Source organism: Trichoderma reesei (assembly GCF_000167675.1).
Source record: "Trichoderma reesei QM6a unplaced genomic scaffold TRIREscaffold_28, whole genome shotgun sequence".
In the NCBI taxonomy this organism is placed as follows: domain Eukaryota; kingdom Fungi; phylum Ascomycota; class Sordariomycetes; order Hypocreales; family Hypocreaceae; genus Trichoderma; species Trichoderma reesei.
Genome location: NW_006711175.1, coordinates 81,959 through 101,375, shown reverse-complemented (window position 1 = coordinate 101,375; position 19,417 = coordinate 81,959). Strand labels below are relative to the sequence as shown.

General features: G+C 55.9%; 7 protein-coding genes across 7 annotated transcripts; 4 read left to right on the top strand and 3 right to left on the bottom strand.

Annotated features, from left to right (window-relative positions):
• Positions 1-1,742: 1,742 nt before the first annotated feature.
• TRIREDRAFT_41719 (uncharacterized protein) lies at positions 1,743-2,618 on the top strand (the record flags this gene model as incomplete). Its single annotated transcript, XM_006969002.1, has 2 exons — positions 1,743-1,895; positions 2,049-2,618. Coding segments are annotated over 2 exons (723 nt in total), but the record flags the coding sequence as incomplete, so codon positions are not given.
• Positions 2,619-3,300: 682 nt separating this feature from the next.
• TRIREDRAFT_81843 (uncharacterized protein) lies at positions 3,301-5,541 on the bottom strand (the record flags this gene model as incomplete). Its single annotated transcript, XM_006969014.1, has 5 exons — positions 3,301-3,781; positions 3,859-4,532; positions 4,591-4,669; positions 4,744-4,928; positions 4,996-5,541. 5 exons carry the CDS (start codon positions 5,539-5,541, stop codon positions 3,301-3,303), a joined length of 1,965 nt encoding a protein of 654 aa, XP_006969076.1.
• A 2,270-nt stretch (positions 5,542-7,811) lies between these two features.
• On the bottom strand, positions 7,812-9,500 carry TRIREDRAFT_123884 (uncharacterized protein; the record flags this gene model as incomplete). Its single annotated transcript, XM_006969013.1, has 2 exons — positions 9,060-9,500; positions 7,812-8,998 (listed from the first exon to the last, which is right to left on the bottom strand). The coding sequence occupies exons 1-2, from the start codon at positions 9,301-9,303 to the stop codon at positions 7,812-7,814; spliced, it is 1,431 nt and encodes a 476-aa protein (XP_006969075.1). The 5' UTR covers positions 9,304-9,500.
• Positions 9,501-10,794: 1,294 nt separating this feature from the next.
• On the top strand, positions 10,795-12,828 carry TRIREDRAFT_69222 (uncharacterized protein; the record flags this gene model as incomplete). Its single annotated transcript, XM_006969069.1, has 1 exon — positions 10,795-12,828. One exon carries the CDS (start codon positions 10,795-10,797, stop codon positions 12,826-12,828), a length of 2,034 nt encoding a protein of 677 aa, XP_006969131.1.
• A 580-nt stretch (positions 12,829-13,408) lies between these two features.
• On the top strand, positions 13,409-14,254 carry TRIREDRAFT_69416 (uncharacterized protein; the record flags this gene model as incomplete). Its single annotated transcript, XM_006969068.1, has 1 exon — positions 13,409-14,254. One exon carries the CDS (start codon positions 13,409-13,411, stop codon positions 14,252-14,254), a length of 846 nt encoding a protein of 281 aa, XP_006969130.1.
• A 134-nt stretch (positions 14,255-14,388) lies between these two features.
• TRIREDRAFT_123882 (uncharacterized protein) lies at positions 14,389-17,182 on the bottom strand (the record flags this gene model as incomplete). The annotated part of the gene is made up of 2 exons (XM_006969012.1): positions 17,051-17,182; positions 14,389-16,956 (listed from the first exon to the last, which is right to left on the bottom strand). The coding sequence occupies exons 1-2, from the start codon at positions 17,120-17,122 to the stop codon at positions 14,389-14,391; spliced, it is 2,640 nt and encodes an 879-aa protein (XP_006969074.1). The 5' UTR covers positions 17,123-17,182.
• Positions 17,183-17,680: 498 nt separating this feature from the next.
• On the top strand, positions 17,681-19,076 carry TRIREDRAFT_69211 (glycosyltransferase family 15; the record flags this gene model as incomplete). The annotated part of the gene is made up of 4 exons (XM_006969067.1): positions 17,681-17,828; positions 17,902-18,162; positions 18,234-18,852; positions 18,920-19,076. 4 exons carry the CDS (start codon positions 17,681-17,683, stop codon positions 19,074-19,076), a joined length of 1,185 nt encoding a protein of 394 aa, XP_006969129.1.
• Between the last annotated feature and the right edge of the window lie 341 nt (positions 19,077-19,417).

The window sequence follows — 19,417 nt, the reverse complement described above, 5'->3', positions numbered from 1 at the left end:
GTGTGTGTGTGAGAAGTGGGAGAGGTAGAAAAAGAGACGTTTGATTATTAGCAAATGTGGCTTGTCTATGTTCCTGTAAGAGGAGGAGGGGAGCTCGACGCTGCTTTATAGGTATGCAGTGGAACCCAGGCAGGCAAATGACGTCTGATGGGGTTAGGCCAGAAAATTTCTCGCAGCCTCTGGCGGTAGAGGAGCAGCAGAAGCAAATCAAACAGGTCAATGCAAGGCGGAGAGACCCTGATTTGCTAATAGTACTATGGGGGAGTGAAGCAATCAAGAGAGAGGAAAAAAAAAAAAAATCTACGTTCAAAAAGAGCTTGCAGATTTGGTGAGGTGTGAGTGGAGGGGGCCGTGGCTTTTGCTGGAGAGCGGTACCTTGCCTAGCAGGGCATGGGCGCCCAAGGCAATTGGCCGCTAGATCGCTGGATCCCTGGACATCAGCGCCTGAAACGGCAAAAGCAGGGGCCGCTAAGCTCGCTGCAGTTTGGCGGAGGGTCCGCTGGAGTCGAAGCTCTTGCAGCGGGGGATCCACTGAAGGTCGCCTGGGCTAGAACTGAAAATTCGGATCCACGGGGGCGTGAAGGTGACAGGAAAAGATCCAAGAGAGGCGCAACAGTAGGTACCTGCAGACCATAGGCAATTTGTATGGAAAGGCCAGGTCACCGACAGAAATTTTGTTTCTTTATCGCATCAGACATTGACTGGAACTGTTCTCGCTGCTTCCCCACCGAGTTGAACCAAGACGCATAAAGTGGGGAGAGGAGAGGCAAAGAGCCTAGAATCTTGGACTTGCCCCAGAGACGGCCGAGGGACGAGACGGGAGGACGCCATCCCGAAGCCTCTTTTTGCTATTCATACCTAGGTTAGCTATGGGGGCTCATGCTTTGATGATTGAAGCTTTGAAGAAATGAGTCGAGATGAGGAGGAGCCAGGTTTTCATATATCAGATGGGCGTACTGGATGCTTTACATGAGAACTGCACTTTAAGTAGGTATGAGCTTGATCAAGACTGCCTACTGGTACGGAGTATCTGCATGTACAATACTGCTACGGCTTTTTGCATAGGTAGATTTTGGCTTCCACACAATACTCTCTAATACAATAAGGTATACATCATCAAAAACACACACTTCCTCGTTTCAACGTCCTCATCAGACACCTGCTCGTCCATTCCATCGGCAACTTCTTCCACAATCTGCATCTCCCATCGTCAGTCACAAAGAATTTCTTATCAGATAAGCCGTGCGTGCCCCTCCCCCGCCTCGACCCAAAAACCCCCCCACCAGAATTTCTACCTGTCATTCAAGCTGCCCTCGTCAACAATCGCAAAGCAGCTCACTTCAACTTCCCTTCAAGTGATTCTCCTTCCAATCTCACCTTTCCCAACTCACATTCAACTCACTTTTCGCTCAGAACAGCTTCAAGATGAAGTGATATGATAATGACCCTCTAGTCACCCTTCCTTTTCTGCACCTACATAAGGCAAGGGTCTCTCCCCATCTTCGCAAACTTGTTCCGTCTCTTTTCTCTCCTTCTTTCTCAACCCTTCCGACCTCGGCACGTCTGCACCAAAAGCTTCAGTGCTGAGCCTCAACACAGTCCAGCAGATCTTCCATTCCTTTTCCAAACTATACCCATCTACCAAAAGTCACACAAATTCCTCCTTTGTCACTCTCCCCCCCTCATCATCCATCAACATGCCGACCCCCCGCGATCTCGGCCAGTCCACCAGGCTCAACTGCGAGGTCGCAGTCTTCAGCGGCGCCGCCGGCCTCGAAGCCCAGGCTCTGGGCGCCAAACGCATCGAACTCAATGCCCCAGGCTCGTACGAAGAAGGTGGCCTCACGCCCCCGGTCAAGGAGCTGACCTCGATTGTCTCGCAGCTTGAAATCGCCGTCCGCATCATGATCCGCCCCCGCGGAGCCCCTCGCCCTACTGCTACTGCTGCCTACGCTGCGCAGCTCAAGCTAGACCAAGAGGAACAGGCCAAGAGCCCAGAGGAGCAGGCACAGGCTCAGGCTTCGGCTCAGGCTCAGGCTCAGGATCAGGAAAAGCTGCTGACTGAGGAAGAAAAGCAGAAGCAGAAAGAAGCTGAAGAGGACGCCCTCCAAGACTTCATCTACACCGACGACGAGATCCAGCTCATGCTCCAGGCCATTGCCGACTTCAAGGCCCTCCGCGTCCTCAACCCCATCCGCGGCGACGGCTTCGTCTTTGGCATCCTCCGCCGCCAGACAAAGGCCTCGACCCTCGAAAAGTACCCGGACTTCAAGTACACCATTGACGAGGAGCGCTGCCGCCTCCTCATCGACGCCGCCAAGCCCTTCCCCTGCGTCTTCCACCGCGCCTTCGACCCCATCGCCGCCTCGGAGCGCTGGCCCAAGGGCATCGACATCCTCGTCCGCTGCGGCTTCGACGGCGTCCTCACCTCCGGCGGCCACGGCGGCTGCCACCAGAACCGCGACAAGCTCGACGCCATCTGCCACCGCGCCCACCCGGGCAGCCTGCAGCTCATCGCCGGCGGCGGCGTCCGCAAGAGCAACACCGCCGCCCTCGTCGCGCAGCTCTCCGTCCACGGCACTAAGAACGTCTGGATCCACACCGCTGCCATTAGCAGGGCCGCGGACCGGGACAGGGACGGTCTCCTCCCGGAGCAGCTCAACGCCCGCGAGCTCAAGGGCATCATCAACATCATGAACAACACCCGGCCCGCCTAGAAGTCACCGGCTGATCATTGGCTCGAGCACTACGCCCACCTCTACAAGCAGTGAGCGGCTCTTCTTCCCCCTCAAAGAGGAAGATCTCAGGGTTTGAGGCACCACCTCCAACAAGGTATCTATCTGCGTTCTCGGTTTTGCCAAATTTATTTTCAGCCAGCCGTTTTCAATCATGTTCATCAATTCCCCTGCCCCCATCATGCCGGCGTTGGCCGGACGCAACAATAACTTTGCTATTTTCACTTTTATTTGATTCGATCGGTAACACAGGGATGCAATTTGGTTTCACAAACAAGTTTCAGAAGAACTATGTACGGCAAACACTTGCCAAAGGAGGGAGATGCTCTAACAAAGGGCCGTATATGGCACACACAAAGAGGTACTACCGGTTCAGACGGACAGGGATCCAAGTCAGATAGGTGCTTCACTGACGCAGTTTAAGCAATGACATTTACGAGATTACGGCTGAACCTGCTCCCTAAACCTACCATCAAAGCTAACAGTTATACAGCGTGAGAACGAGCTTTCATGCAGTCCATGTATACATGACCCATGGATGTAACTCTCCACACCAAGCATCCCTTCAGTGGCTCTCCTTGCCGTGTGCCAGACCCAGGCAGTTGGCAATTTTGTAGAAGATGTCAACATTGCTGTAGGTGCCGCCAAAGGTCTCCTGGCAGGGGCCCAACGCAAAGACGGGCACGTCGGTCAGGGAGTGGACGCCCTGGGCCTCGGTGGTAGGTATGGTTCCGTTGATGACGATGCCGTCGACGCCGTCCTCGGGGTTGACAAAGTACTCGCTGCCCATGGATACGGCGGGCAGCCGAGGAGCGTCCTTGTGCACCTTGTAGTTCTCGCGGTGGTCGGGCGCGGCACCAACTCCGCCGGCGATGGCGTAACGAGGCTCCCAGTTGGTGGGGAAGTTGACGCCGGTGCCGTAGCTGACCTTGCCCTTCTTCGTGTACTGTGAGAGGCCGGACTTTTCGTAGACGCCAATGGCGTTGCGCTTGGCACGCTCATCCTTCTGGGCGGCAAGGTACTCGGTATCGGCAGAGCCAAAGACGCTGTGAGTGGTAAATGTTAAGTCACCATGCCTCGAAAGACGCGCCTAGGGAAAGGGGAGGCGGGGGGGAGAGCGTACTCGAAGCCGTGGCCGTGATCAGCAGAGACAATAACCAGGGTTTCGTGTAGGATACCCATCTTCTCCAATTTGGCAACGGTGGCGCGGACAGTGTCGTCGAGCTCCAAAAGATCGCCCAGAGCACGGTCGTAGTCGAGGACGTGCATGGCCTTGTCAATGGAAGCAGCCTCGGACATGAGGAAGAATCCGTCATTACTACCACGCTTGTGTAGGACATCAACGGCCTTGAGTGTCATGTCCTTGAGGCCGGGCAGGTCGAGGGCCGGGGCGGTCGTCCCCTTGGGATCGTTCTTGAACTTCTTGAGGACGTCCTTGTAGATGTTGCGGTCCAGCCAGACGGGCATGACACCCTGGCAGAAGACTCCAAGGGCCTTTTTGTTGTTGTCGGCCTTAAGGAGGGACTGCTTGTCCAGGCTGATAGAGTAACCCTTCTTGGCGAACTCAGCATAGTAATCCTTACCCTGGTAGGAGCCGGCACCGGGGAGGAACTGCTCTGCGCCACCGCCAAAGAAGACATCGGGGCCGCCGTGGTTGGTCCAGGAGAAGTTGGTGACGCCGTGCAGGGCCTGGTCGATCAGGGGGCCGTACTCGCTCCGGCGACGAGTGTGCCCGGTCAAAGCGATGGGCGTCGCATCGGCCAGGAAGGCGGTGGAAACGGCGCCCCAAGCGCCTTTCTATCGACGGGGTATCAGCATCCTCGATTTCTCACGAGGGAAGAGCCAAAAGACTTACACGAACACGCTTGAAGATCTCGACAATGGTCTCAACCTTGGGGTCATCAAAAGCATCGGGAGAGGAATCGGCATGAACACTGAAGTCAAAAGTTAGCTTTCACTACTACATCAAAAGCCGAGTATCTGCCTCCCGCAGGAGCACGGCACCCACCCCATGGCGTTGACGGTGCTCTTGTGGCCAGAATACAGAGCAGAGGCCGAGTTGGCAGAGTCGGTAATGTAGCTGTCAATGGAGTGCGTCATCTGGTGGCCTAGAACGGGGAAGTCGTCGAGCTGCAGACGAGTCTGGTATTTTCCGTTGATGCTCTGGTGCCCAAGGAGCCGAGCAGCGGTGATCTGGAGTCATGCGAAGTCAGCCTTGGAAACAAGACAGCGCTCACGTCCAGGCTCGATTCTGACATACCATGTTGGTGGTCATGCCATCGCCAATGAAGAAGATGACGTTCTTGGCCCTCTTCTTAGTATGTAGGTCACGAACAACCCACGTAGCAGTGGTCTTCTCGCCATTGTAGTAGCTCAGGGTGACGGTGTACGTGCCCGGCTCGTACAGCGCAATCTTGCGGTAGGCCTTGGAGGCGACATTGACAACCGAAGGCCTGTGGGCATCCTGGGCGAAGAGATCCTCGTACCAGCTGAAGGTCCACCTCTCAACGGCAGGTTCCTTGACACCAAAGGCCTGGGCAAAGTCCTTGGCCTTCCCGCCGTCTTTGGCAATGGTGACCTTGAACTTGTCGTCGGGCTTGCCGTTGTGAGCAGCCTCGGAGCCATTGACGGGAGCGTGAACTTCAACACGTAGATCAAACAGCTGGCCGGGCAGGAAGTCGCTCTGATCGGGAGGCAGCAGACATCCCAGCGTTGGGCATGTTCCCAGTCGTTGAAAGGTCTGGGCCGAGACGACGGCAGACAGCGAGGTTGCCAGGAGGCTGACGACTCCGAACTTGACAATCATTGTGGCTGACGATGGCAACAGACACTGGAGGCAGCTGAAGAAGGGGAAGTGAAGGCAAGACGAGGCACATGAGGCCGACGGTCCTTATATAAGTACCTAAGTGTAAGTGCGTGGGTTCCGGGTTGCGGCGGACGATCCGGGCCTTTGTCTCCTCGTGCTAGAGCCCAGGCCGATACCACGCAAGATGTTGCAGCAGATGGCCGATTCCGCTAGCCTCCCTGGCTCTACAGCTGTGCTATCCACGTTGAACGCATGTGGAGAGAAGATGGAGATGAAGATGGAGATGGAGGGCGGATGCAAGGCACCTCATCGAGCTCGTTGGGGAGCATCGACATCTCTGCTACGCCTAGGGAGTCCAAGACGGCTAGGCGTTGATAGGTACTGAGGGACAACGAGGCGAGGTCGCAGCTGCACTGCGGCAGAATAGGCACTCGATTGATCACCCTGGTTTTGCTGTTCCTTTTGTTCGTTTTCGTATGGGAGGATGCAGGGTTGCAGGTTATAGGTACCTAGATTGCCAACCAAGATGGCATGCATGATACTTGAATCTCGATGAACATGAAGACTCATTGGATCAGTTCATAGCGATGCCAAGCACCGGGGTGACACAGAAGGCAGCCTCCTTCTTGTCCAGCAGCGCAGGCACGTGTCGGAGTATCGCCAACAATCGAGAGCCGCACGGCTTGTTGCGCCTTGGCAGCTCACCTTGAAGAAGAAACAAGATTCCAGACGCCATCCACAGAGAAGTCTGTAGTAGGTATCTTGCACTAAATACTAACTACCTACCTAGTAGGTAGAGGCGGTAGGGCGTCATTGTAGCAAGGCTGCAAGTACTACCAGGTAGGAGAGAAAGGCATGAGCTCAGAATAACCTCATCCATCAAAGTTGTTAGTCGTCACTCGCTATGTCAAACCCAGTCTAGCGCCTTTACGGGGGACGTGGACTTTCGTCTGCTCCGACCCTCGCTCGCACTTGCTCTGACATCTGCATCTTGGCACTCGTCCCCGTGGCGCGGTGCCCTCGTTTCATTGGCCGTCGAGAGCCTGCAACTGGCCTGGGTCGTGGCTGCCGTTGAGCTTGACCATCCATGATGATCAAAAGTTCTCAACAGCCAACTTCGCAGATTGGCAGGCACCACCTGAGGTCACCGCACTACCTATCAGCAATGAAGCTGGTACATGCCTCCTAGGTACCTTGTGTTTGTGGTCCAGGCTCCAAGACGAGGATTTCTGTTATTCTTATTCGTATGCTTATTTCTGAGTGCTTACCTGCCTACCTTACCTACCTACCTACCCACCTACCCAGGTAGGCAGTATTCTAGCCCTTGGATTTATCATGTAACAACATCGCATTATGAACTTGATGGAGCTCCATGGCTGCTGGTCGCCAATGTACCTATTAAGTGACCGGTATTATATGACGGCAGCCACGGGCCAAGTCGATGAGATTCATGCTTGTCCCTTTTCCAGGCAGTTTTGCGTGCCTATATTTTACTCTGTCCTCCTCAATCAGAGCGCTGCACAGGAAACGATGGCTTGAATTGCGGCAGGGCCTTTGATACTCTTCCAGCAACAGCAACAACAACAACAATTCTTCAGCCTGCATCTTTCCATTCCAGGACTGTACTCTATCACCATTATCCCGTCCATGTACTCGACCTCTCGCCCAAGGCGATAACTCCATTAGGCGTCAACAAGCGGGCAGAAGTGACATATCAGTCCACACTCTCTGGCAGACCAGAGGCCAACCTCTTCTCGATTCGTTGACCGACGATGGACCCCACGCACACCTTGATCTTTAGCATGGGCCGTTAGTCGATTGTATTGACGTCGACGTGTAACCTTGAATCAAGCTTAGGTACCTAGTTATTATACCTTACATCCAGACTCTGTGTAGGTACCTATATGAAGGCAGCGGTACTCATAGCTGATCCAACCGAGGTACCTATGCCTACCAAATTGTCTGTCTAACTGATACCTATATGAGATGGAAACAGCAAAGACGAAAAGCAGATCAATGCACGTAAACCTAGTTAGTAGAAGCAAGCTCAATGTCCAGTTGAGTGAGGCTTTACAGCCTTGCTTGGCACACAGGTTGGACAAAGGCAACATTGCTATACTGGCCCTCACATGATGTGCCCATTGAGCAATACCCTTTGTGAAAACAGTCCGCAGCATGAAGGGGATCGGTGAACTCTCGGTAGGGGACATAGCCCTCTTTCATCATTCTCTTTCTTCATTATCATCTCTATGCAGTATATGTCCACAAGTCTAAGATATACTCAGCGCTGCTGCAGCCGCCTCCACATCAACCACCGCCACCACCTCATCCCGACTATCAGGCTCAGGCGCAAGACTTGCAATCTGCGCCGACGCCTCCTTGTCCAAATCCACCCAAGCCGGCTTGTTGATCCTGTCCGCGCTGGCCTCGCTCTTGAAGTGGTAGCCCCTCGCCCTGGGCCTGGCACCCGTACCCTCGGGCAGCACAGGCTCATACGCGGCAGTAAACCTGCGCGCCGCTTCTTCAAAGGCAGCCTGCCCGCCCTTGACGAGCGTCTCGCGGATGCCTGCGAAGAACTGGTCAATGACGTGGTGGTTGTGGATCTGCAGCAGGTTCCAGCCGAGCATCTCCTTTGCGTTGAGCAGGTGGTGGAGGTACGCCTGGTGGTGCTTCGTGCAGGTGTAGCACGGACAGCCTTCCACAAGCGGTACCATGGCGACGTTGTGCTCGGGGGACCACATGTTGATCCCGAGGGGCTGTACTCCGTCGACGCTTGGGGGTGGGAAGGAGAATGTCATGGCAACGCCGGCGTCAGAGGTGCTGTTTGCAAAGCCAACTGTGCAAATGTCGATGCCGAGGGAAATCTGTCGCAGGACATCGTGGGGGGTTTTGGGAGGGTCCATGGATAGTTTGGGGAGAGGTGCCAGGGGAGGGTAGTTGACGAGCTCGGGAAGCAGATTCGTGCCGTAGACTGCCAGCCCCTCAATTTTATCGAGTACGTCTTCGGACAGGTGTCTGAGATAGTCCCACTGAATGGGATACTCGACTGGGAGCACGGGGGCAAAGACAGAGCTCTCCAGGGCTTCAGGGGCTTTGGAGGAACTCAATCTGTCCAAGAATTCATCCAGCCACACTTCGGTCCGCTCCGCCATTCGAATCAGCTTTTTCGACGAAGGCGTTGTGCTGGTGTGCGGCAGCTCGGCCATTGGGAGCACAATGTCGGGTTGCAACAACTGGACGGCGGATGCATATTCGGGTACCGTTACACTGCGGAATCCGGTGCAAGTGAATACGGTCATTGCCTTGGGGGTGTTTCCATAAGGGGTTGTCACGGCCGGAGATCGCCGCGGACCAAGTATGGAAATGTTCTCTGAGGGCAGGGCTGTGAATTTGTGTAGCCGGCGTGAAGTCTCACTACCAGGAGTTTGGTATACGGGAGGCTCCTTCTTCTCAATGACTATCACGCAGTGTCAGTTCTAAGTAGCACCAGAATGGCAAGATATTCCGCAGTGACCTACAATCTTCAAGGGCCATGTACAATCCGTTTACAGACGTGTGTCTGGTGAGATTATCAGGAGTGAGATGAGGCACCGCCCCGCGGGATGTGACTGCGAAGAAGTTTGGTGTGTCGATGACCTTTTTGCCTGGGAGAGAGAGTTTGCCCAGTCGGGCTGCAGAGCCGTCGACGGCTGCAGAGCTAATGAGCTCGAATATCTTGCGGTTAGACATTTCGGGAGTGTTGTCGAGATTTGAATCGCTCATTTTGAGGTGTCTGCTTTGTTCTAGGGTGAGGAGGTTGCCGAAAAATGAGATGAACGAACAAGAAACACAAGTGAGTCTATAGTGGGAAGAGAAGTGTGCGGGAAAACAAAGTACACCTTTTGTGGACAAATTAACCAGTCTTCAACTCCAGAGTCCCGTATGTCAACTGGCTGAATGAGAGCTGCTGGCCATTACCTATTGAGCCACAACATGGAATCTTTCACGATGGCCCTCATCCTCGTACTTTGTACATGTGATTCACACAATTCGACGCTTCGCTTCTTGCGATGCCTGGCCGATAAGAGCCCACGCGCCTTATCGCTTACCGATGTTGACCCGACAATTACTGTGTACTACCTTAGTACGTAGCAACTTTGCGCTTGACCTCTTGCAGCCGTTAGTACGTCTAAATGCCGGACTTTTGATGATGATGACACCCCTTTGCTGGATTGGCCAAGAGACGTGAGGAAACACTCGTCCAAGTGCCGGCTGGACTTGATTTGGTAGCGAAATGAAGAATGAAGGTCTATGAGCGAAAGAGGCTTCGTATACTCGTAGCGATGGAGATGCAATTGTCCGACAGTATTTGCTCCTTTTTTTTTCTCTCTTTTCTTTTTCCCTTGGCGCCTTAGCTGAGCTGAACGGGAGGTCGTGCCATCAGCTTCCTCCCTACCTACTACTACCTAGTTAGTCCGACCGCATCCGTCCTACAATCTTGGTAGGACGAGTATTCAAGAGGCTGAAAAATAGGCGCCGTTCCTCGTCGAATCTAGAGCCTCAACCTCGCCACGGTGCCTTGTGCCTGACTCTCCCCTCCCACCGCTCAATGGCATTCTCCAACCACACAATCCACGATCCTGCCGTCGGAGCACAATTCGTGAATCCCCTCTCAGAGCCTCGGGCAGCGGTTGATCGAGCCCAAAGCAAGCATCAAGCGACAAAGACACCCAATCACACCCCATAAGCCCGGCCGCGTGCCGCTTACTCCGTCAATCCCCCCCCTCCTTGGAGATCTTTCCATTGAATCGCTTCCCGAGCTTCCGGAGCTTTGGCCTGTCCCCGACCCACCAGATGCCCAGATACCCTCGTCCCCCAGTCCCGTATTTAAGAGGCTGAGGCGGCCGCGCTTCCAACTTTGGGGTCCGTTTTCAGTGGCTGGCGGTTAGATACAATACGAGTAAGAAGAAGGGATTGGGTTTGACAAAAGAAACCTAAGCCATTGAGTTGCAGCCGCCTGCAGAGCTTACATACATACATACATACAGCGCAGACATATTACTACCTGTTACAGCTAGCCCCGGCTCTGTTGCGTTTTGCGTTGGATGATTGACGTTGATTCCAAGAGGACAAAAAGATCGACCCTTTCCTCATCTCTCTTTCTTTCTTTCTCTCTTCTTCCTTTTTTTTCTTTCTTTCTTTCTTTCCCTTCCTCCTCCTCACCCAGCCATGGTGAGACCCTTCGAGCCATACCACGATGAAAGCGAGCCACTCATGAAGGACGACGCCGAGCGAAACGACCCGGCCGGCGCCGCTGCAGCCGGCAATGGCATCGTCGACACCACGACTAACACCGTCACCGAGATTGACCACCCCGATGCGCCGCTCGAGACGCCGGCCGCAGTGACGACGCCGGCCGCCGCACCCGCGCCGCTCGAGGTCGTCGACGACAACAGCAGCGGCGACGGCAACGCGCCCACGCCGCGCTTCATCCAGGACGAGCGCTCGTCCAAGCGCTGGCGCAGGATCCCGTATCCCGTCCGCCGCGTGCTGCTGGCCGTTGCCAAATGGTCTCACGGACCGCCCAACCCGCAGCCGTACCGCATCAGGCCGCTGTTCCCGGCCGTCCAGGAGTATCCGCTGCGGCTCGTCGACCGCTTCCTGCCCAAGGCCTACCGCACCTGGGCGCTGTTCCTCTACTTCTCGCTGTGGCTCGTCACCTTTGTGCTGGTCAAGCGGCAGGAGACGATCGAGTCGACCGTCGAGGGCTGGGGCCAGTCGCAGCCCATCAGCTGCGGCGACACCTACTGGAGCGCCGGCAACGGCTGCGGGCTCGACGGCAACGACTGCAGGCCCTTCAACGGCAGCGGCTTCGCCTTCCAGTGCCCGGCCTCGTGCGAGAGCTACCACGTGCTGAACCCGCGCGCCGTGGGCGACCAGGAGGTCATCTACCGGCCGCTCGTCGTCGGCGGCCCCTCGAGCGACGTCGACCCCGAGCTGGCCACGTACCGCGGCGACTCGTACATCTGCGCCTCGGCCATCCACGCGGGCCTCTTCCCCAACGAAAAGGGCGGCTGCGGCGTCGTCGAGCTCGTCGGGCAGCAGCAGGAGTTTGTCGCCTCCCAGCGGCACGGCATCACCAGCGTCGGCTTCGACTCGTACTTCCCGCTGTCGTTCCGCTTCGTGCCCGACATCAAGTGCCGGGCCAAGGACGAGCGGTGGTCCATCCTGGCCCTGTCCACCGTCTTCACCGGCGTGCTGTCGCTCTGCACCGCCTCGCCCGCCCTCTTCTTCTTCCCGACCTTTGTCGGCATGTTCTGGGCCGTCGGCATGTCGCTCGACCAGCCGGGCCACTCGACCGTCACGGACCTCTTCTCCAACATCCTGGGCAAGTTCGTGCCGGCCATGTTCTGCGCCTGGGTCATGTATGACAAGATGGGCGTCCGCCGCACGCTCAACCACCTGACGGCCCAGATCGAGAAGACGGTGCTCTGGCTGGGCGCCTGCTGGGTCGGCGCCCTCACCAACTACACGCTGGACTTTATCCCCATCCAGCGCCTCAACAAGCACGATCTCGATCAGCAGCCCGGCGCCAGGGCCGCCCTGGCCACCATTGTCATCATCTTGTTCTTCATCTGCCTGTCGCAGGTCTTCTTCTTCAGGCAGGAGGGGCGCTTCATCAAGTACATCAAGCTGTACGCGCTCTTCATCTTCTGCATCGTCATCTCCCTGACGCTGCCGGGGCTCCAGCTGCGCATCCACCACTACGTCCTGGCGCTCCTGCTGCTGCCGGGCACGAGCCTGCAGACCCGACCGTCGCTGCTCTACCAGGGCCTCCTGGTCGGCCTGTTCATCAACGGCATCGCCCGCTGGGGCTTCGACCCCGTGCTGGAGACGCCCGCCGCGCTCCAGGGCGACGCGCAAAAGGGCACGCTCCTCCCGACCATCCCGCCGCCCGTCATCCACCTCGGGGAGGGCCCGCACAGCTCCTCCAACATTACCTTTACGTGGAACCAGCCGTCGAGCAACGTCTACGACGGCATCAGCATCCTCGTCAACGACGTGGAGCGCTTCCGGGGGTACTTTGACGACATCATCGACCGGCAGGACAGCTTCGTCTGGTCCAGGAACGCCACCCTGGGGCTGCCCGAGTACTTTCGATTTGCCTACATGCTGGGAAGCTCGAGCGGGGACTACACCAAGGCGGGCATCTGGTCGGCGGACGGCGAGTGGACCAAGATGAAGCCCGGGCCGTCGAGAGTCAAGGGGAGGAGGGATGTGGAAGATTATGTAGTGGTTCGGCGATGATGTTTCTGATTATTTTTGGTCGTTTTGATGCGTCTCTTGAAACTTGTCTGCAATTATATAAATACATACGTAGCTACGTGCACTGGATGTTGTACATGTAGAATCAATCTGGATAAATGGTCTCAATAGAAACTCCTCGTTCTTTTCAGGACTCATGCATCAATTTGCTTGCTCAACTCCTGTCGCTTGACATGTGAAATGGTCGGCGCTTGAAGCCTCGTTTCTCATATAGTGGATCCCTCCGGCGCCGGGACTATTGCTCCGTTCCGAGCTATCCAGGTCCTCTCCGCTCCGGAATTGCATCAACAAGTCGACCATCTTCACTTGACATCAATCGAAGACAACCACTTCTCACAAAAAAAAAATAATTTACCGATATTGACAACTCGCATAAGCCACAGTATCTCACCGTCCACGATACCTCGACGCCAAAACGATCCCAGCCACACCCTTCCCGCTCCTCATCCCACCTCAACCATCCTCATCTCAACCATCATCAACACCACGAAACCCCCAATCAAACATTCCCCCATCTCTCCAAAGAGGAAATATAAGAAAGAGAGAAAAGAAAAGCCTCATAATGCCTCCCCGCATCCCCTCCGAAGCAGACTTCCACCCCCTAACCACCCTCCTCCCCCACGCCCTGCACTTCCCCTCCCCCCGCGAGGCAACAACCTCCATCCTCATCCTCCTCCACGGCCTCGGCGACAACGAAGCCCCCTTTGCCGCCTTTGCGCGCAACATGTCCCTCCCGGGCGTCCTCGCCATCTCCGTCCGCGGCACCGCGCGCCTTCCCGCCGGCATCCTTGATTCCGGAGGACATTCTTCTTCTTCTTCTTCTTCTCCTTCTTCTTTTCACTGGGGGGATGACTTGAGCGTCGACTCAGACACGGGCGACTTGCATCCCGATCCGGGCTTTGACAAGGCAGCGGGCCTCATCATGAATAAGCTCGTCAAGGAGGTCCTGCTCGACAAGTGCGGTTGGGAGATGAATGACATTCTGCTGTTTGGATTCGGACAGGGAGGATCGCTTGCGCTGGGCCTTGCCTCTCGCCTCCGCACCATAGAGCGCATCATTGACATTTCATCCTCCTCCTCCTCCTCCTCCTCCGACGGGACTGATGGGCAAAAGAATAGGGAAAAGGAAAAGGAAAAGGAGCTCGGAAAGTCGTTCAAGGGCGTCGTCTCCATCGGCGGGCCCCTCCCGCAGTCCATGGTGCCCTCGCTGAGCAGCCGCGACAAGAGCAAGACGCCTGTGCTCGTGTGTCAGTTGGACGACGACGAGGCGGATGCCGTAAAGCGCGAGTTTGCAGATGTGAGGGTCGTCAGGTGGAGGAGGAGGGAGGTGGCTATGCCGAGGGACAGGGAGGAGATGTTCCCCATCATGAAGTTCATTGCGGACCAGCTGAATAAGGGCTTTACATAGAAGGTAAGTAGTATATGAAAGACCCTACGTGATCCAAGAAAAGCCCCTCTCTCTAATTGCGAGCCACTGAAAATAGTCTTGGAATAGGGTATCTCTGCTCAATTATCATCTTCTCCCGCGTCAATCAGACCTTGTCAGCCCCTATTTCTAACATCGCCCGCTTGCAACATGTCTGCCAGAATATCCCACTTGGCAGACTGCGCATCACTCGACGCCCTCGCGGCGCTCTTCAGCTCCAAACACACAAAGCCAAGATGCTCCTCGAAATCAGCGTTAATCTCCTCCAGCCACTCCATGTAATCCTCACTGGTCAGCCCCTCCTCCCTCCCCTCTCCCTCGTCGCTCTCATCCTCTTTCCTGAACATGTGAGAGGGCTCGGTCCCGTCCCACGCGGCTTTCCCCTCTCTTGCCAGCTCGAGGTGGATGGCCAGGTCCAACATGTCGAGCATGCGCTCGTGAATGGGCGCCATCTTGCTCCCCAGACAAGCCTGCTCAATCATCTGCTCCAGATAGGCGGCGTGCACCGATATCATGGAGTCGACATCTTCAGCCATCATCAGCTCGCGCCGCATTGCCCGTTCGTTGGGCTCCAGGACGAGCGTCGCCAGGTATGACTGGACCGTGGTGCAAAACCAGAGCAGCTTTCCGCGAGCGGTGTAGAACAGGGCCCGCTCGTCCCAAACTTCCGTATCAGTCATGTAGTTGTCGAGGATCTTGGGCTTGTGGAGGACGTGAATCGCTCGTCGGAGCTGCAGAAGCAGAGTGAATATGGCTCGATACTTTTCCATGCTCTCTTCCGAGACCACAATTTGAACCGGCCATGAAAGTCGATAGTCGACCCTTAGATGCGGCAGAGCAGCCCGTATCGACCCTCGGGCGTCCGTCACCGTCATGCGCGTGCCCTGGACGTGGACACTCACAGAGAGACGGCTCACGTCCACCAGCTGCATAAACGCATCCTGCGCAGTCCCGACAAGGGCAAAGCGATCATACCACACCGGATTCAGATTTTCCAGCTTATCGAACAGCTGATCCGTGAATGAGGCGGCGGCGTGTCCGTCCGACATGAGAAAGAGCGCCTGCAGCGCATCCAATGACGACGAGAGCTCGCACAATTCAAATAGAGCGTCCTTCAGCGTGGTGGATGTTTTGCGGTACTTGCTCTGGATCCACCGATTAAAGGCCGCACCGAAGAGGTCTGGAAACGTGGCGAGGCCGAGTCCTTGCGGGCAGACGTGCTCAAAAGCAAGGGATGGCTCCTCGACGAGAGACGAGCTGCCCAGCTCATACTTGCCCAGGAGTCGCAGCACAACAATGTTTTTGCCGGCATTGTATATCCTTTGCGCAGAGGGCTTGAGGAATTTGGGAGCATGCAGACTCCCCTCTGCGGTTTGGCGGAGCTTGAACCGATCTTGCCAGATATTGCTCATGGGCACTTTGTTGGGGCTCTCGAGGACGAAGAAGATTTCATTTTCCGACGAGATGCGCCCTTCGTCCATCCAGTGACGGATCGGCCGGATGTAGACCTGGAAGCAGTCGAGAAAAATGCGGGCGAGAAACTCATACGTGGACATTTCGCCTCTGAGCTGCGCCAGCGTCGTCTCGTCGTACAGGAGCTCAAGGTACCGGAACGTGTCCGAGCTCGACGTCTCCTGGATCTGCGCAATGATGTTGGAAAGCACAAGCAGGGGCTGCAGCCAGGGGGCAATCTCCCCCTGAACAGACAGCAACGTGAACATGACCTCGTCCGAAGGAGCAGCAAAGCGAGCTTCGATCTCCGACAGCTTGATGTCAAAGTCCCGAAGTCGTTTTGCGATGCAGTCTTGAAAGGCCTGGAGATGCGGAATGGCCTGCGGATGGCTCACAAATCTCCGAAGCAGCAGTATGCGCCAGCCAGACTCTGCAATGCCGTGTATCACAGCCTTGTACGTCTCCCAACTGACGTGTTGCATGTAGTAGTTTGGCTCCGGCAAGCCAGTGGTATCGTTGAAAAGAGACGTTTTGAGTCCCTGGAGCATGAAGAGGATTTCCCTGACAATGTGCGTCTCCGAAATGGCAATTTTCTGGACAGTCCCTATGTCATCCTTTTGGGGTACGTCGGTTCTCCATTGCTGCGTCGACTGAAGCTCCTTGAGCAGTTCCGTATCCTCGGGCTGGATGATGCAGTCAGTAGCAGTCCTGCCCTCTTTGTGCAGGCTATGATCAATGTCGTAAGCGTAAATGAGCGGCACGTCAAGGAGCGTTTCGTCGTCCAGCTCGTCTTGGGCAGCTTCGCCATCGTCGTCGTCGTCATCGTCGTCGTCGTCTGAATCGCGGCTGTAATCAATCGTCTGCCAGAGGAGCTCGTCCTCATCCCAACCATCTTCTCGTGCGACGTCATCCCAGTTGAAGGCCTGGGCCTGCCGCTCTTCGCGCTGTCGCACAGCATCCAGGTCGCTGAGCTTCGTCTTGAAAGTCGGTTGGTCGGACAGTCCCAGGAGCAGCGCCAGTATCTCTGGGTGCCACTTGGACTCGTGCTCTTCCAGCCGGTCTAGGCTGTCGCGGAAAGCGTCGGCGAGGTCATCGCGGTTGTTGACGCGGAACCGCTCCTCAAGCCCGTCGAGCGTGTGCTGGATCTCGAACTGGTTGACGCGGAGATAGGCCTGCGACTTGATCTTGTGCAGTGTGGCGTCGTAGATGGCTCTGTAACGCCTCGATTTTGTCTACGAGAATGCGGTTCAAGCGGTCAGCCCTGGAGATCATGCCATGGGTATCATCATCTTCTTCTTCTTCTTCTTCCTCTTCATTCTCCCCCACCTTGCGAGAAAGGCCCGTGACGGCTTCGATGAGCTCCTCAGTGAGGGCTCCAAGCTGTGCGGCGTAGGCCATGGCCAGCGGCTGGCATCTTTAGCGGCAATGGCAGCCAACAGGAGCTGAGTGAGGTGGTGCGCAGCCGTGAGCCATGAAGCAACAATTGACGAGGCGCGAGGTTTGATGTTGACTCGGTCGAAGCCTGCTGATGTCGGGCTGGTCTGGTGCTGTACTGACTGCTGCAGGTGCCGAAGCGAGACACTGACGGCACTTAAACCAGTCCCCCCTGTAGCGCGTCTGTAGCGCGTCTGTGGGGGAAGCCAGCGCCTGGACGGGAATTGGGTCGGGTCTCTTATCGGCAGCTGGAGGCCATTTTTCTCTCTAGTGCGTGATGTGGCGGCATAAATGGGAGCGACTCAACCTCCTACTAATAAGTACCTTAGCATCACTACCTAAGGCACTAAGGCTAAAGTGCCCCTTTCACAACTCTGCTCCAACCGCCAGAGATGCACGAATAGCGACATCCAGCACCGACGATTTGGATGCCTCGTCTGCTCATGGACAGTTGATCCCGCAGCCTCGTTATTGGGCTTCCGTCACTCCTTCATCCCCGCTCACGCCACTCGGCCCGGCATCATGGCCATTGCCCGGCCGGTTCGAGCCCTGGGAGGCCTGGCCGCCATCCTGTGGTGCTTCTTCCTCTACCAGCTGCTCAGGCCGTCGTCTTCGTACAACAGCCCGGGCGATCGCTACATTAACTTTGAGCGCGATCCCAACCTGGACCGTAAGTACCGGCTGCCTGATGCGATTGCCTCTACCTGCTCCCATGCTGACCCATCTTGTCTTCTTCTTGATAGCCACGGGCGAGCCCGAGGGAATCCTCGTACGAACCTCTGATCGATATGCGCCCGACGCCAAAGACACCGACCGAGCCAGCGCCACCCTGCTGGCCCTCGTCCGCAATGAAGAGGTGGACGACATGGTGGCGTCCATGGTAGATCTGGAGCGGACGTGGAACAGCAAGTTCAACTACCCGTGGACCTTTTTCAACGACAAGCCGTTCTCGGAGGAGTTCAAGAAGAAGACCAGCGCCGTGACCAATGCGACCTGCAACTACGGTATGTTGTCTGTTCCTCCACAGCACGAGGTGATTGCCAAAGACCGGAGGCTAACCAGCAGCAACCCGCAGAGCTCATCCCCAAGGAACACTGGGACGCGCCGTCATGGATCGACCCGGCCATCTTCGAAGAGTCGGCCGCCGTGCTGAAGAAGAACGGGGTCCAGTATGCCAACATGATGTCGTACCACCAAATGTGCCGCTGGAACAGCGGCATGTTCTACAAGCATCCCGCCCTCAAGGACGTCCGCTACTACTGGCGCGTCGAGCCCAAGGTCCATTTCTTCTGCGACGTCGACTACGACGTCTTCCGCTACATGCAGGACAACAACAAGACGTACGGCTTCACCATCAACCTCTACGACGACCCGCACACGCTGCCCACGCTGTGGCCCCAGACGGCCAAGTTTCTCGCCGACCACCCCAACTACCTGCACGAGCACAGCGCCATCAAGTGGGTTATCGACGACGCTCGGCGGCCGCAGCACAACAGGGAGGCCCAGGGCTTCTCCACGTGCCACTTCTGGAGCAACTTTGAGGTTGCCGACATGGAGTTTTGGAGGAGCAAGGTGTATGAGGACTATTTCGAGCATCTCGACCGTGCGGGAGGCTTCTTCTATGAGCGTTGGGGCGACGCGCCCGTCCACAGCATTGCCCTGGGTCTATTTGAGGACTCGAGCAAAATCCACTGGTCCGTTTGCCGCACACACACACACACTCTCTCTCTCTTTGGCCCGTCTTACTGACTTTAATAATAGGTTTCGTGATATTGGCTACCAGCACATTCCCTTCTTCAACTGCCCCAACTCGCCCAAGTGCAAGGGCTGCGTTACTGGCCGACTAACGGACGGCGAGCCGTTCCTCCACCGCGAAGACTGCAGGCCCAACTGGTTTAAATATGCCGGCATGGGCTGAGCAAATGTTTGGACTTGAGACAATGAAAAATCTGGCTTCAACACTTACCTTTTACGTACCGTCATCCATCTCCACACGCTCTCGGGAGACGCAGTCTACATCATGCTGTGTCAGGAATTACATCACAATGTAAGGTTTCTGAGACTGCTCGTCACCGCGAGAGCTGCTGTAGTGCGAGACTTGGACATTAACCATCCGCCCCGGTTGATAAGGGCTGAATGACTATTACATCACTATACCATATTGTACGATATAGATCCATCATGATACACAGAATAGCAGACCGGCTCAAGGCAAACAAAAGAAAACAAAAACCTCTGAAATGGACAGAAACCCAATAA